General features: G+C 48.7%; 1 protein-coding gene across 3 annotated transcripts; it reads right to left on the bottom strand.

Annotated features, from left to right (window-relative positions):
* Positions 1–1,011: 1,011 nt before the first annotated feature.
* Positions 1,012–12,484, bottom strand: capn3a (calpain 3a, (p94)). 3 transcript variants are annotated; one of them, XM_035609663.2, is made up of 21 exons: positions 11,587–12,483; positions 11,093–11,162; positions 9,974–10,092; positions 9,591–9,724; positions 9,193–9,361; positions 8,407–8,490; positions 8,157–8,251; positions 7,950–8,027; positions 7,610–7,770; positions 6,884–7,053; positions 6,579–6,590; positions 6,202–6,410; positions 4,671–4,707; positions 4,407–4,484; positions 4,111–4,168; positions 3,655–3,728; positions 3,223–3,291; positions 3,014–3,092; positions 2,262–2,378; positions 2,085–2,143; positions 1,012–1,283 (listed from the first exon to the last, which is right to left on the bottom strand). In XM_035609663.2, exons 1-21 carry the CDS (start codon positions 11,836–11,838, stop codon positions 1,257–1,259), a joined length of 2,151 nt encoding a protein of 716 aa, XP_035465556.2. In that variant the 5' UTR covers positions 11,839–12,483; the 3' UTR covers positions 1,012–1,256. The 3 variants fall into 3 exon arrangements, with proteins under 3 accessions (XP_035465556.2, XP_035465557.2, XP_047193781.1); XM_035609664.2 differs by having other exon boundaries at positions 3,664–3,728; positions 11,587–12,481; XM_047337825.1 differs by having other exon boundaries at positions 3,664–3,728; positions 4,407–4,707; positions 11,587–12,484.
* Positions 12,485–12,630: the final 146 nt, after the last annotated feature.

Below are 12,630 nucleotides of genomic sequence, written 5' to 3' on the forward strand. Positions count from 1 at the left end.
CAGAGCTGAACGACTGGCAGACGACATTTATTGTTGGGGTGGGGGAGAGAGGAAGGGGCTCGTACCCAGACTCGTCGCCAGTGAGGGGGTGACACACCAACGTGCTACTTGTAGGCCAACAATAAATCCAGGTGTAATGTTTTATTGACAAAAATAAGTGAATGAGAAACAGGGGTCAAAGTCGTTGTTGGGGAGAACCACAGATCGTAACCGGATGTAGGAGGAGTGATTCACAAGTTTTATTCATTGTCGACCAGAGAGAGAGAGAGAGAGAGAGAGACCCGTTCACCGGAGCAGGGAAACAGGACAAAACGCCTTTTGTCTTTGCTGCTCGGGATTGGTTTAGCAAGATTAATTCAGTCCAGGGGAGATGGAACAGTAAACCAGTACAGAAATGAATGAGTAACTGGGAGGAGAGGCACTGTGAGGTATTGTGACAGAGAGAGAGAGAGAGAGAGAGAGAAAGGAGGTTGTGTGTGTTTGATGCCTGAGAAAAAATACGGTACAGCGTAAAGGTGTGTTTAAAAAAAAAACAAATTGCTAATGACTGAAAGGAGACTTGATATTTTCGATGGTCGTGGGAGGACAAAGGCAGGGAAGGAATACGCAAAAAAAAAAAAAGGCCCGAGACCTACTGAAGAAAGAGAGAAGTGGAACGAGTCAAATGTTTGAACGCGTTGGAGGAGAAAGAGCAGAGGAGGAGGATGAGGAGGAGGATGAGGAGGATGAGGAGGAGGATGATGAGGAGGATGAGGAGGAGAAAGAGCAGAGGATGAGGATGATGAGGAGGATGAGGAGGATGAGGAGGAGGAGAAAGAGCAGAGGATGAGGATGATGAGGAGGATGAGGAGGAGGAGGATGAGGAGGAGAAAGAGCAGAGGAGGAGGATGAGGAGGAGGATGAGGAGGAGGAGGAGGAGGAGGAGGATGAGGAGGAGAAAGAGCAGAGGATGAGGATGATGAGGAGGAGGATGAGAGGAGGATGAGGAGGAGAAAGAGCAGAGGAGGAGGAGGAGGAGGATGAGAGGAGGATGAGGAGGATGAGGAGGAGAAAGAGCAGAGGATGAGGAGGAGGAGGAGGAGGAGGAGGAGAGGAGGAGGAGGAGGATGAGGAGGAGGAGGAGAAGGAGAAAGGCCGGCTGGGGGCTGATGTGGATGGGAGCTAACGGCGGTCGGGCACACGGAGCATTGAGGTAAAGGCTGGCAGGTCTGGTCCTCGTGTGGAGTGGAGCTCACCTGGGAGAAGATGGGCCTTTCTCAGGCGTACATGGTCAACTGGAGCCACTGCGCACGGAGACAAGGAACAGGGGAAGATTTATTTTTTGTATTTCCGGAATAAAGTTGAAATGTCGAGAATAAAGTCGACTCCTCGTGAGTGACAGCTGTGCGACAGACAGTTTTCAGAACATCATTGTGTTTATGAGCCAAAAGACAATTTCCTTGTTATCAAAAACTGTTTCTGAAGAACAATTTCATGGAGGCAGTCATACTCACCAATGTTAGTAGTTTGATATATTCCTCAACTTAAATCAAGAAAATTTTTAGTTGATTCTCTGTATTTCGTCTTTATTCTTGATATGCATTTTTTTCTTTTAAATCTCCGGATTTAGTTCGACTTTGTTCATTTCTACTTTATTCTCCTAATGCCCGTCTCATTTCTTTTTTTAAACTTAAAGATTGAAGAAGTTTTTATTTTCACATCGGTTTTACAAGTATAAAAAAAGGAAGAAAAGAAAGGAGATGTAGAATAAGAGATAAAAGACAGAACCCTAATGATTATACGACAACTATACAGTGATAAAATAAAATGTGTGTGCGTGTGTGTGTGCGTGGGTGCGTGCGTGCATGTGTGAGTTAGTGTCTCCGTATGTGTGTGTGTGTGTGCGTGTGTGCGTGTGTGCGTGTGCGTGTGTGTGCGTGTGTGTGCTTGTGTGTGTGTGAGTTAGTGTCTCCGTATGTGTGTGTGTGTGTGTGTGTGTGTGTGTGTGTGTGCGTGTGTGTGTGTGTGTGCGTGTATGTGTGTGCGTGTGTGTGTGTGTGTGTGTGTGTGTGTGTGCGTGTGGATGAGCAGCGTTCAACATTTACCTCCAGCACACTGAGTCTGATTGTCCCATCTCCGTCCTGATCAAAGGCCTGGAACGCCCCTGTGGAGAAGAAGAGAACACATCACACTGCGACTGCGATTCAACACAAGTGTGGTTTATCTGACATAAAAATAAGACAAAGAACCATGACTACGGGGGGCCACGGCCGCCGACTTACTGAACATGGCCTCGAGCCGCACCAGGCAGCTGATGAAGCTGTCGAAGTCGATGTTCATGGTCTCGTTGGCGTAGCGCATGGTGATGATGTCGTACAGCTGGTTGTTGAGACGGAAGCCTGAGCGGGACACAAGACACATGACTGTACAGTGACAAGAGAGTTCAGAGAGGGTGAGTTTCCAAGCGGGGCAAGATCACCTGCTGCAGCAACAGACTGAATCATTCCTACTGTCCTCAAACAGCACACACACACATACACACATGTCTATTAAATATCTAATAAAGAGGTCAAATATGAAAACTAGACAGAACAAGTCATATTTTAAAAGGTCTAAAGGAGCTTTATGTCCGGGGATCGGCAAACAAATAATATGGAAGATAAAAGAACAGTGGCATTAAAAAAAATCTTTATTTTTAGCAGCTTTTATAAAAAAAATGAAAAACCATCTGTAGCTTTTTTTCCCCTTCTTAATTTGTACAGTATAAACAGTTTTAAAGGATCAATTCACCCTGATCAGAAAACACATCGTCCTCCTTATCGGTAGTTTATTTTACGTATATATATATATATATATATATATATATATATATATATATATATATACATTTATATATATATATAATGCAAATTCAATTCAATAAAGCTCAGCCGCAGATATCTGGGCAAATACTGTAGTATCTACACGTGTAATATGTCTTTTTGTTTGATTCGGATGAACTGACCCTTTAAGATTTTTCTGTCTGTGTTATCACCTGCGTCGTTGACAGCGTTCCTCATCTCGTAGCTGTTGATGCTGCCGGACTGGTCAGCGTTGTAGTGTTTAAAGATTCCCTGAGAGAGAGAGAGAGAGAGAGAGAGAGAGAGAGAGAGAGAGAGAGAACGTGTCAGGGTATAAGCGTTTACCGTAAAGATTTTCACACGAATACAGTATTTCGTGCAGGAGGAACCGCGCTGCACCTACCTGCCACTGTTTGATCTTGTTCCACAGATGTCTGAACTCCTGGAGATTGAGTCTACCTGTCCCGTCCATCTGAACAGAAGCAGTTAAGACCAACAACCTGTGTCCGCGCGGAAAACAACCGGCGTCGCCGTCCAGTAACGTGCTATGAGCATTAAACTGACATTTCAGTTAAAAAAAAACATAATTTACGTGTCACATGTAGGTCAAAGAGGTCAGGTTGTGGGGGGGGGGGGGCGTTGTTTTCATGTGTGTGGTTCTGGGCGCTCAGTGGAATATGCAGAATAAATATGAACATTATAATTGCGTCCGTGGGCCGACGAGGAGGTGGAATTGGCCCCCGGCCCCCGTGGGCGTGGACCACTGACCCCTGCCACGGGTCTCGGCAGGTTGTGCCCCTTGCAGACGACACAGCCAGCCCGATGCACTCGATACAAAGGATACGTCCATCAGAGCAATCATGCTCCTGCAGCTCTCCAGACTGAAGCCCTCCGTGTTCAGGTCCTTATCTGGAGGCGGTGGAGAGAGACGGAGAGACGGGGAGAGGGGCAGGTAAGATATTCAACGTGGTGATTGAAGCTCGAGGACTTGACTGCTCCACAGTTTGACATTTTTCTGGTGTTGGAAACTCACTCTGAAAGCCTGTAAAAATATTAAAGCTACAGTGTGTAATACTTGGCGCCATCTAGTGGTGAAGTTGCAAACACCACTTATTGGTTATCTGGGTATGTTAGTCTCTAAATCCGAGTCTTTAACATACTTATGTTTTGCCAAACGCCTGAAAAAGCATGAATAAATATAACTAGATTGATTTTATGATCGATTGGTATGTTGTCCATGCTTCAGCTAATGTAAGAAATTCGTGTGAAAGTGTGTTTTGATGAGACTCACGTTTGGTGATCACTCTGTTGAGAACATTTTTCAGTTCGTTGGCTGTGATTTCCATTTCCTGAGAAAAGAGAAAAGATATGAATTTCAATACACTATGCCTTCATACATCTCAAACACACATACACAAACAGCCCCGACCAGAATTCTTTTATTTCTTATTAGTCACTTATTTGGGCACGTTTCTTCTTTGGATTTCCGATGCTCATGTCCACCAGAAGTGGCCGACTTCGTCCGAGCACTAAGCGGCCTCACGCCGGTTCACGCTGACAAAGAAGCTCGCTCCTTCCCGTACTCACGTCTCCAGCTATCTCCTGAAAAATAGTCCGGAACTGCTGGTCCTCCTCGCTCTCTTCCCCCGCCGAGGACGGCGCCGGCTGAGGCGTCATGGAGCCACAAAGCAGAAAGAGATAGAAGAGACAAAGGGGGGGGGGGGGGGGGGAGAGATGTGAAAAAAAGAAAAACATGTGAAGATCATGTTTTGTGAGGGGGAAAATAAAAAAGCCAAGAGACCTCAATACCATCACTCTGCAAACTCTGGCAGAATAGGGAAGGAGACTTACCACTGGATGGTCCGCCTCGATCCTGTTCTCTATCTCCCTGGATGAAGACCAACAAACAGCAGTCACCATGGTGACAACAACATGGCATCTGGACCAAAAATCCTTGCACAACAATGTCACCTACAAACACAGGTCACATCTGCACATCATCCTACTCTCATCGGACACAGTAGACAAATGAGTCAGATGTGAGTCTGGGTGTTGAAGGGTGGCGGGACTAAAAGGACAAAGGGTTTCTCTAAATAAGCTGCGAACAAAATGTGTAAGGTTAGCGCCACGGTCGTGGAAGGCGTCGACTCACTTTGTTATTAAATTGAATATCAAACCTGCAGCTGAAACCTGAACAGCTCGTCCCAGACGTCCCTTTTAACAGTAATACACTATTATTTTCTATGTGGTATTCAATGAGGGTTAAAACTAATGGTATTAACATTATTTTATTTGCATTAGTTAAAAAGAAAGTGACCCATGTGTCGTCTAAAAACCAATGTTTGATATGTGAGCGCCCGTCGCAGGCGTCTGTTCGCTGCGTGCACATCCGTCTGTCGGGTCCCATCCGAGCGCAGGCGGGGGGGGGGGGGGGCCTCTGCACGCCGTCCGGTTCCCGCCGTCGCGTTGTCCTGCGTGTCGGGGCTCGAGTACATTGCAGTACTGAATATTTGTGAACGTTTACCAGATCGTGCCCAAATCTGAAGTCGCTTGTCCTAAAAAAGATTCCATAACAGCTTCGAACTGGGGCCGATTTCTTCCAGCTCTACAAATCAAATTGCCGTTAAAATGGTTTGCTCTTGGTTTGCGTGTGTCCCACCCACCAAGCACAAAAGCCCTCCCACCCCTCACTCAGCGAAACACAAACCTGCACTTCTCTAAATCACTGTAAAACTTTCTAAATCAATGCTGCTGCTGTTGCTACTTCAAACATTAGCAAGCGGGGCTGGGTATCGTTGGACATTTATCATTTGTCATAGTTTATTGGTCCACTGGCAGGAAATATTAAATCCCCAGCCAGAGACCTCGGCACCACTTTTGATTCACGACTACATTTTGACGCTCGTGTAAATATAACCTTATTAAAACTTGTCATTTTTCACCCCAAGATTTATTGACAAAATCAGCCCTGTCTTCTCCAGACCTGGACAAGTATATAATAATAAAAAGATCAATCAATAATAAAAAGTAATCTCTAGTCGCAGTCCTAGCCGGCATTACGACTCACGCTTCTTGCTTTTGGACGATAACCATGTTCAATTTTATTCCTTGTAGGAAAATAATTCTTTTTAAATTAGACGTTTTAACTCTCAATATCATCTTGCTCCTCAAAAATGGCTATAAATACACTGAAGCAATATGATTGTAATGTATAATGTATTTCAATACCCAGCCCTGCTGAGAAACATTGCATCGTCATCACTGGAATAAAAAATAAGCATCTATACTCACAAACTAACATATTTAACTGTATCCACGCTACTGTATCCCCCCCCCCCCCCCCCCCCCCGGCAGGCCGCCCCGCTCGCCCTCACCCACTCACTCTGAGGTGTTCTTCTTCTCGGAGAAGACGCGCAGGATGAACTCGCCCTCCTGGTGCGGCTCGTACGTGGAGGGGACGATGACGTACTCCCCGGGGCTCAGGCGGAAGCGCTGCGTCACCTCGCGCAGGTTGATGTAGGACTTGCAGCGCGCCTTGGAGGAGTTGAACAGGAAGAAGTCCTTCTGCATGTGCTGCTTGTTGCCGTGCATCTGGAGGGAGGGGGGAGTCACAGCGTCGGAAACAGATCTGACTCTTATTATAGGAGAAAAAAAAAGTACCAAGGAAACAGAAGAATTCCCTCAGGGTACTTAAAGGAGTGTGAGGTGGAATTGACTTGCAAACTGCTGCTCAACTTGTTTGGTTTACACCTTCCTTACCTCCTTCGGCACCTGAAGAGAGACGGAGAGAACATCAGTGCTCGTGTCGTTATAAAACCCCAAAAAACCTTATTGTCCTTATGGTGTTAAAATGATTCATTCTGTGAGAAAATGGGGGAAAAATGAAATGGTTTTGTTCCATCCCGAATTTGCGCTTTTGAGTTTTCTCTTAACATTTACGTGGCAAAATGCAACCCGTCCTGATACAACGGCAGAAAAGAAAAAGACAAGCCGCACGTTCCCGATGAGTTTTACTTCTCTCTGCTAGATCTCTGAATACGTGAACGCGAACCGAGCCGGTTCACCTCGTAGATGGCGAATCCGATGGTGAAGAGGTTGGCCCCCATCTTGCGCTCTTTCCGCCGGTTCTTCTGCATCAGGGCCACGACGAAGGTGCAGCCCACCTCGTTGTCCTCGGGCTCGTCGTCCTCCTCCAGCAGACGCAGGCGGTACTGAGGGTTGGTCCAGAAGGTGTCTGCGGGGCGGAAATATTGGTGAAAATAATAATACAACATCCACCCTCGGGGGCTGCACGGTGGCGCAGGGGTCAGCGCTCTGGGTTCGAGTCCCGGTTCAAACCAACCAGGGCCTCTCTGTGTGGAGTTTGCATGTTCTCCCCGTGTGTGCGTGGGTTCTCTCCGGGTTCTCCGGCTTCCTCCCACAGTCCAGAGACATGCAGAATGGGGTCAGGTTCATTGGAGACTCTGAATTGACCGTAGGTGTGAATGTGAGAGTGAGTGGTTGTCCGTCTCTGTACGTGGCCCTGTGATAGGCTGGCGACCTGTCCAGGGTGAACCCCGCCTCTCGCCCAATGTCAGCTGGGATTGGCTGCAGCCCCCCCGCGACCCTTAAGTGGATAAAGCGGTAGACGATGGATGGATGGATGGATCCAGTGAGAGAGGAACGAAATCCTCGAGATGACAAGCCGCGTTTTCAGACTTGTAAACTAGCACCGTGTTCTTTTTTTTCCCCAGGCTCGATAGCTTGAATTTTCAATTTGGGGGTATTTCTTTTTACAGTGGTAGTTTTACCTGGATAGTTCCTGCAGCCTCCGGCGGAGCAGCCTCTCACCCAGCGGCCCTCGTTCACCGACACCGTCCACTTGTGGATCTTGTCGTCCTCCAGGGCGTCGGGCGTGAGGTTACAGATCTCAATCTTGGTGTAGTTCTTCTTGAAGTCCTCGAACGACATCCTGGTTTGGGAAGAGGAGAGAGAGAGAGAGAGAGAGAGAGAGAGAGAGAGAGAGAGAGAGACGATCGGGATAGGATAGGATCTACCATGTGTGGCAAAAAAATCGGCATCGACGCAACTAATATCGGAAAAAAAAAAACATGTTGCTGGAATAAAAAAAGGCAAAAACAGGCCACTCACCAGAACTCTCCATCCTCGGCGCTCTGGTGCTGCAGCTTCTCTTTTTCGGCCTTGGACAACGTGGCCCACTCCTTAGAGCTGGAGAGTCAGAGAGGACGGAAACCACTTGAGGCCCAGGATAAACGGAGAGATACTGACACTGCTCCGTCGTCAAAGTCCAAAGGCCGAAGAAAAATGAAGAGAGCTCATGGTGGAAAATCTCCTTACTTGTCGCTCCAGGGGCCGTTCCACTCCACTTGACCCCACGGGTTCCTGAGACGCACCAGACGAACTTTAGAGTCCTTGTGCTGCGACGGTTTACACTGACGGGGAAAACAAGAGGTTTTTTTAAGAAAAAAAAAACAACTCACACGCGCTCGGATCGTCTCCGCTCGTCGCAAAGTTCCGGACACATTATCGCAGGAACCGCGACCCCCCCCGAATGAATTGCGTGCCCCCCGACGCTGGCCCGTTTTACCTCCTCCACTGCCGTCACGGAGTAGGCGTGGCCCTTCACCAGTCCCGTCACCGTGCGAGTCTCGAAGCGGGCGGGGACCAGGGACTGCGGGCACACAAAGTAAGCAAGGGGGAAAACACTTTAAGATAGACAAACCCCGGACACAGTGGCACTCAGCAGAGCACGGCAGCTGCCATGGCCCGTCATCAGTCCCCTTAAGTTCAATCAAAGCCGCAACCAAATTGCACAAACTCATAGATATCAGTCGCCTAAATATGCCTTAAATAATTCAAATGAAAGTGGGAAAAAAATCATCCTCCACCCGCCCATTTGTTTGGATCCACACCGGGATTGAATCCATTCTTCCTACGTCCACGTTCCATCCTTCCACCGAGTGTCCTGGGAAATCTGTTCAGTAGTGTTTTCAATAATCCTGACGACCAACAATGAAACAAACCGACCTCCTTGACGCAAAGATATAACCCCTTAATTAGCAAAAACCGAACATGAAACATTAGAAAAGAAATCCTGAATATTGTCTAATATTCTCCGAAATAGTTTTTCAGACTTGTATATTGAAATGTATGTGTTGCCTGTTCACAGTGTTTGAACATGTCATTCATCTCCTAGAATGAATCAAATACACGTGAAATATGAACCCGATTAATCTGCAGACAAGCCGACGATGCGATCCTTATTGGAGGAAACGAGCGCGAGCCGAAGCTCTGTGTGACCTGGATGTTTCCAGCGGCGGTTAAAGGTGCAGCAGGGCTGAAACCTCCTGAGACAGAATCATGTCGCACTCACGTCGATGGAGCAGCCCATGAGCGAGCCTCTCTCCAGAGCCTTCTTCATGATCTTGTAGAGCTCTTTGGGCGCCTCCTTCATCTCGTAGAACTCCGTGACGCCGCCGGTGAAATCCTCCATGGCCTCGGTGGTGTTCCCGCCCTTCAGCGCCTCGTAGGAGCCGTGCAGCCTGGACGGGGACATTAATACGCATATTCCTGATTTGAAAATGGTACTTTCCTCTTCTTCTTATTGTCATCTGGCCGCACCCTGAGTCGTAGGGTGTTTGCATCGCAAGAAGGACGGCGAATGACGACCCAGAGCCGAAGCCCTCAAAATCAACTTGGTACCAAATGTGCTCACATACCGTGTGTTCTTGCATGTACCGTAAAAAAAACAACAACATTCAGTACACTCACTTGGCATAGGCCTTCTCCAGCAGGGCGCTCCAGAACTCGTTCCTCTCGGCCGACTTGGTGAAGACCAGCTGGTTGTTGAAGGTGGGGATGCGGTCGTCGATGACGACGTCGACCCAGTCGCCATAACGCCAGAACTGAAGGGCAGAAGGGAGGAGAGGCGACACAGAGGATCAAACGCCAAAAAAAAAAAAAGATGGCAAGCCGACCAGTTTCACACAACTCTTTAAACTCTTGAATCCAAAGGCCCTTCATCAGGATTCATCCCTTCATCTACAAGGTTGACATTTGATTAATGCGAACTCGACTGTGCGATGACGAGAGCGCGGAATAGGAAGGACGGAGTCTCTCAGGACGAGGCCTCTGCTGGAACACGTTTCTCTGACCTGGAAGTGGAAGATGCCGGCGTAGCCCTCGGAGAAGCTTTGCTCGTGGGGAACGACGCGGTAGAGGAGCTTCTCGTTCAGGGTGAGACAGGCGATGGCAGCCAGCAGCCAACAGTCACCTGGAAAATCGGCTCAGTTCATTTCATTCATCCTTCATGCACATTTTTCAAACCACAGCCGGGGACACTTCCACCTGTACTCCTCGGCCAATGAATGATTTAAAAGAACATTTACTGAGTTAAAAGGTGTGAAGTGTTTTTTTTCCGCCGATCAGGATGGAAGCTGCTTCAACTGATCTCTCGTTTTGGCCTCATTTCCAAATCTGCTGTACCAAGACAACGGAATAGAATAAGACACTTCTCTCGTGGCGGTGTGTATTTTTGTTTTGCCGGAGGAAACGAAGCTCCGCCGAGCGCTGACGTTTTCACTTTTCTCCCCCCCCCCGATAGCGTGGCAGGGCGTTACAGGGCACAATGCAAGGGGAACGGTTACCAGTGTCTGCCAGGACCTTTGTCCCCCCGGCTCCCCTTTATTCCCGGTCTGAACCGGACAACAATGGGAAGTGCTGCTGGTTGGATTCCCTTCCCAAAGAGTAAGCACAATATGGGGAGGCCGCTTGCGGGCGCAGAGGCCGTGTGCGAGGGGGCTGGGATGATGGGGTATTTGCCACCCCTGTTTTCCCCCTGAGCTCCCCGGACACAGAGCGGCCCAAGGTTGCACGTGCACGACGAGTGATTCCAAACAGAATGGACAGCTCGTGTGCAGCGTGCGGCGTCTTTTGAACGCTCTCAGGGTTCATTTCGATTCGTGCAGGCGGAATGCATATCCCCTTTTACCCGCAAACATGTGTCGAGTATTTCTGCGTCTGTCTGGGATCGAATTTGAAAAATGTAACGTGCGATGGAATAACAGAAGGTGGATAAGTCAGACCTGGGAGCACTTCAAGGTCGTTTCCCTTCTTTTGTGTAGCTCCACACACAGAGGTCTTGCTACCGGTAATTTCTACCGATCATGGTTGAAGTTCAATTTGAAATCTCTTGATCCGCGACAAAAAAAAACTTCCACTTCACAAAAATGAAAGAAAGAAAAAAAGGATGACAATGAAATGACACGATTTACCGAGATCTCCCTGGCAGATGTCTGTCCGGCTGGCTCCTCCCACAATGAACTGCGGGTTTTCGCAGATTTCCTGCGGGCGAGAGACAACACGCAGACGGGTCACGGATCAAGTGTCTACATGTGGAGGACAGGGAAACTTTGATTTGGGCCTGTATGAATAACAACTGGAGCAAAGGAATTGAAAGTGATAAAACGTCCATCATATCATTCCTAAAAGTAAGACAAAGGCACTTGAGTCCCGTCCGTCCGTGCAGGAACGGCGGGGAGCATTTCCCATCACCTTTCCAGGTAAAGTCCCACAGCAGTTAGTTTGATAATCCGGGACAGGCTGTGGTAATTCCATGCGGGATTCAATAAAAAAAATTCACACAACATCCCACCTCCCATGTATGACCCATCCCCTCTTTATTTATCTTTCCCCCCTAAACGAGGCTCTTCCCTGTGCCAACCTGGCCCTAACCCCCCCCCCACCCCCACCCCCACCTCCGTCCTACCTTGGGCCTCTTCCAGACGATGTTCTTGACCTTGTTGGACTTGTGTCCGAGCTCCTTGAAGCCCAGCGACTCCACGGTGGCCGGGAAGGACTCATCCTCGAACGGGCTCTTCCGCTGCAGGCACTCCTGTCGCAGGGCGGCGAAGTCCTGGCTGTTGAAGCGCTGCGGCTTGTTCAGGGAGCCTTCCCCGTCTCTCCTCTCTCGTTCCCGGATCAGCCGGTCGCAGAAAAAGCCAGACGGCGTGTAGGGCATCTCGTCTCAGCTGGGCTTTTTCTTGGGGGGAGGGGGGAAAAAAAAAACAGACTTTTGCCACTTGTACTTAAGTCTTACAAGCCTAAACGCCCTGGCATAAATCCAAACAGCTAATGTGTGATTGGCTCCCTCTTTGTGTGACGTCCCCGCTTCCCTTCGTCACAGAGCAGATGCAAAAGAGACATTCACCGCACATGCATGCTCACCATGCGCACACACACGAACATGCGCACAGAAAACTCACACATCACGCGAACGTGCGCCTCGTTGCGTTCCCATTGGCCCGTGGTGAACAATGCTGCCTCCCTGGCCGCGGTGCCGCGGTGCCATCATTGTTGGGCGACACAAAGGCCAGCGGGCCGCGGCAGAGGGCATGCACAGAGTGGCCGGTGGATGCCTTGCCTCAGCAGAAGGCATTCAAGCCCTTTAAACCTGTTCTCAATGGAGCTCAGCGCGTCGAGCAGTCTCAGCACAACCGCAGCAGGCTAACGCTTCGCAGGGGAGAGGAGTGTCATCCATATTTAGTACAACTTCAATCCCATGTTTTGGGTCCTGTTGAACGGCAAAGAGGAAGAAAAAAACCCCAACAGACTGCCCGGTGCACGTGATGCCACACGCCTTAATGTACAGATGAAGTTTTTTGCAGGGAAAAAAAAAAAATTAAAATATAATGAATGTTTGCACAGAGAATCAATATTAGTCCTGTGACTGTTGTTGCTCCTCGCCTCGGGAACATGCACATATCAGAAAAATACCACCTCGCAGTTGCGGCTGTGCGGCGGTGGAGCTGAC

Source organism: Scophthalmus maximus, chromosome 15, assembly GCF_022379125.1.
Source record: "Scophthalmus maximus strain ysfricsl-2021 chromosome 15, ASM2237912v1, whole genome shotgun sequence".
Classification (NCBI taxonomy): domain Eukaryota; kingdom Metazoa; phylum Chordata; class Actinopteri; order Pleuronectiformes; family Scophthalmidae; genus Scophthalmus; species Scophthalmus maximus.

Excerpts from the sequence above, each read along its gene's own strand:
- capn3a (XM_047337825.1), bottom strand. The coding sequence starts at position 11,838 with ATGCCCTACACGCCGTCTGGCTTTTTCTGCGACCGGCTGATCCGGGAA. Across the intron at positions 9,725-9,973 it reads CCGGCATCTTCCACTTCCAG|TTCTGGCGTTATGGCGACTG; the intron begins GTCAGAGAAACG and ends TCTGCCCTTCAG. Across the intron at positions 2,379-3,013 it reads GAACGCTGTCAACGACGCAG|GCTTCCGTCTCAACAACCAG; the intron begins GTGATAACACAG and ends TGTCCCGCTCAG.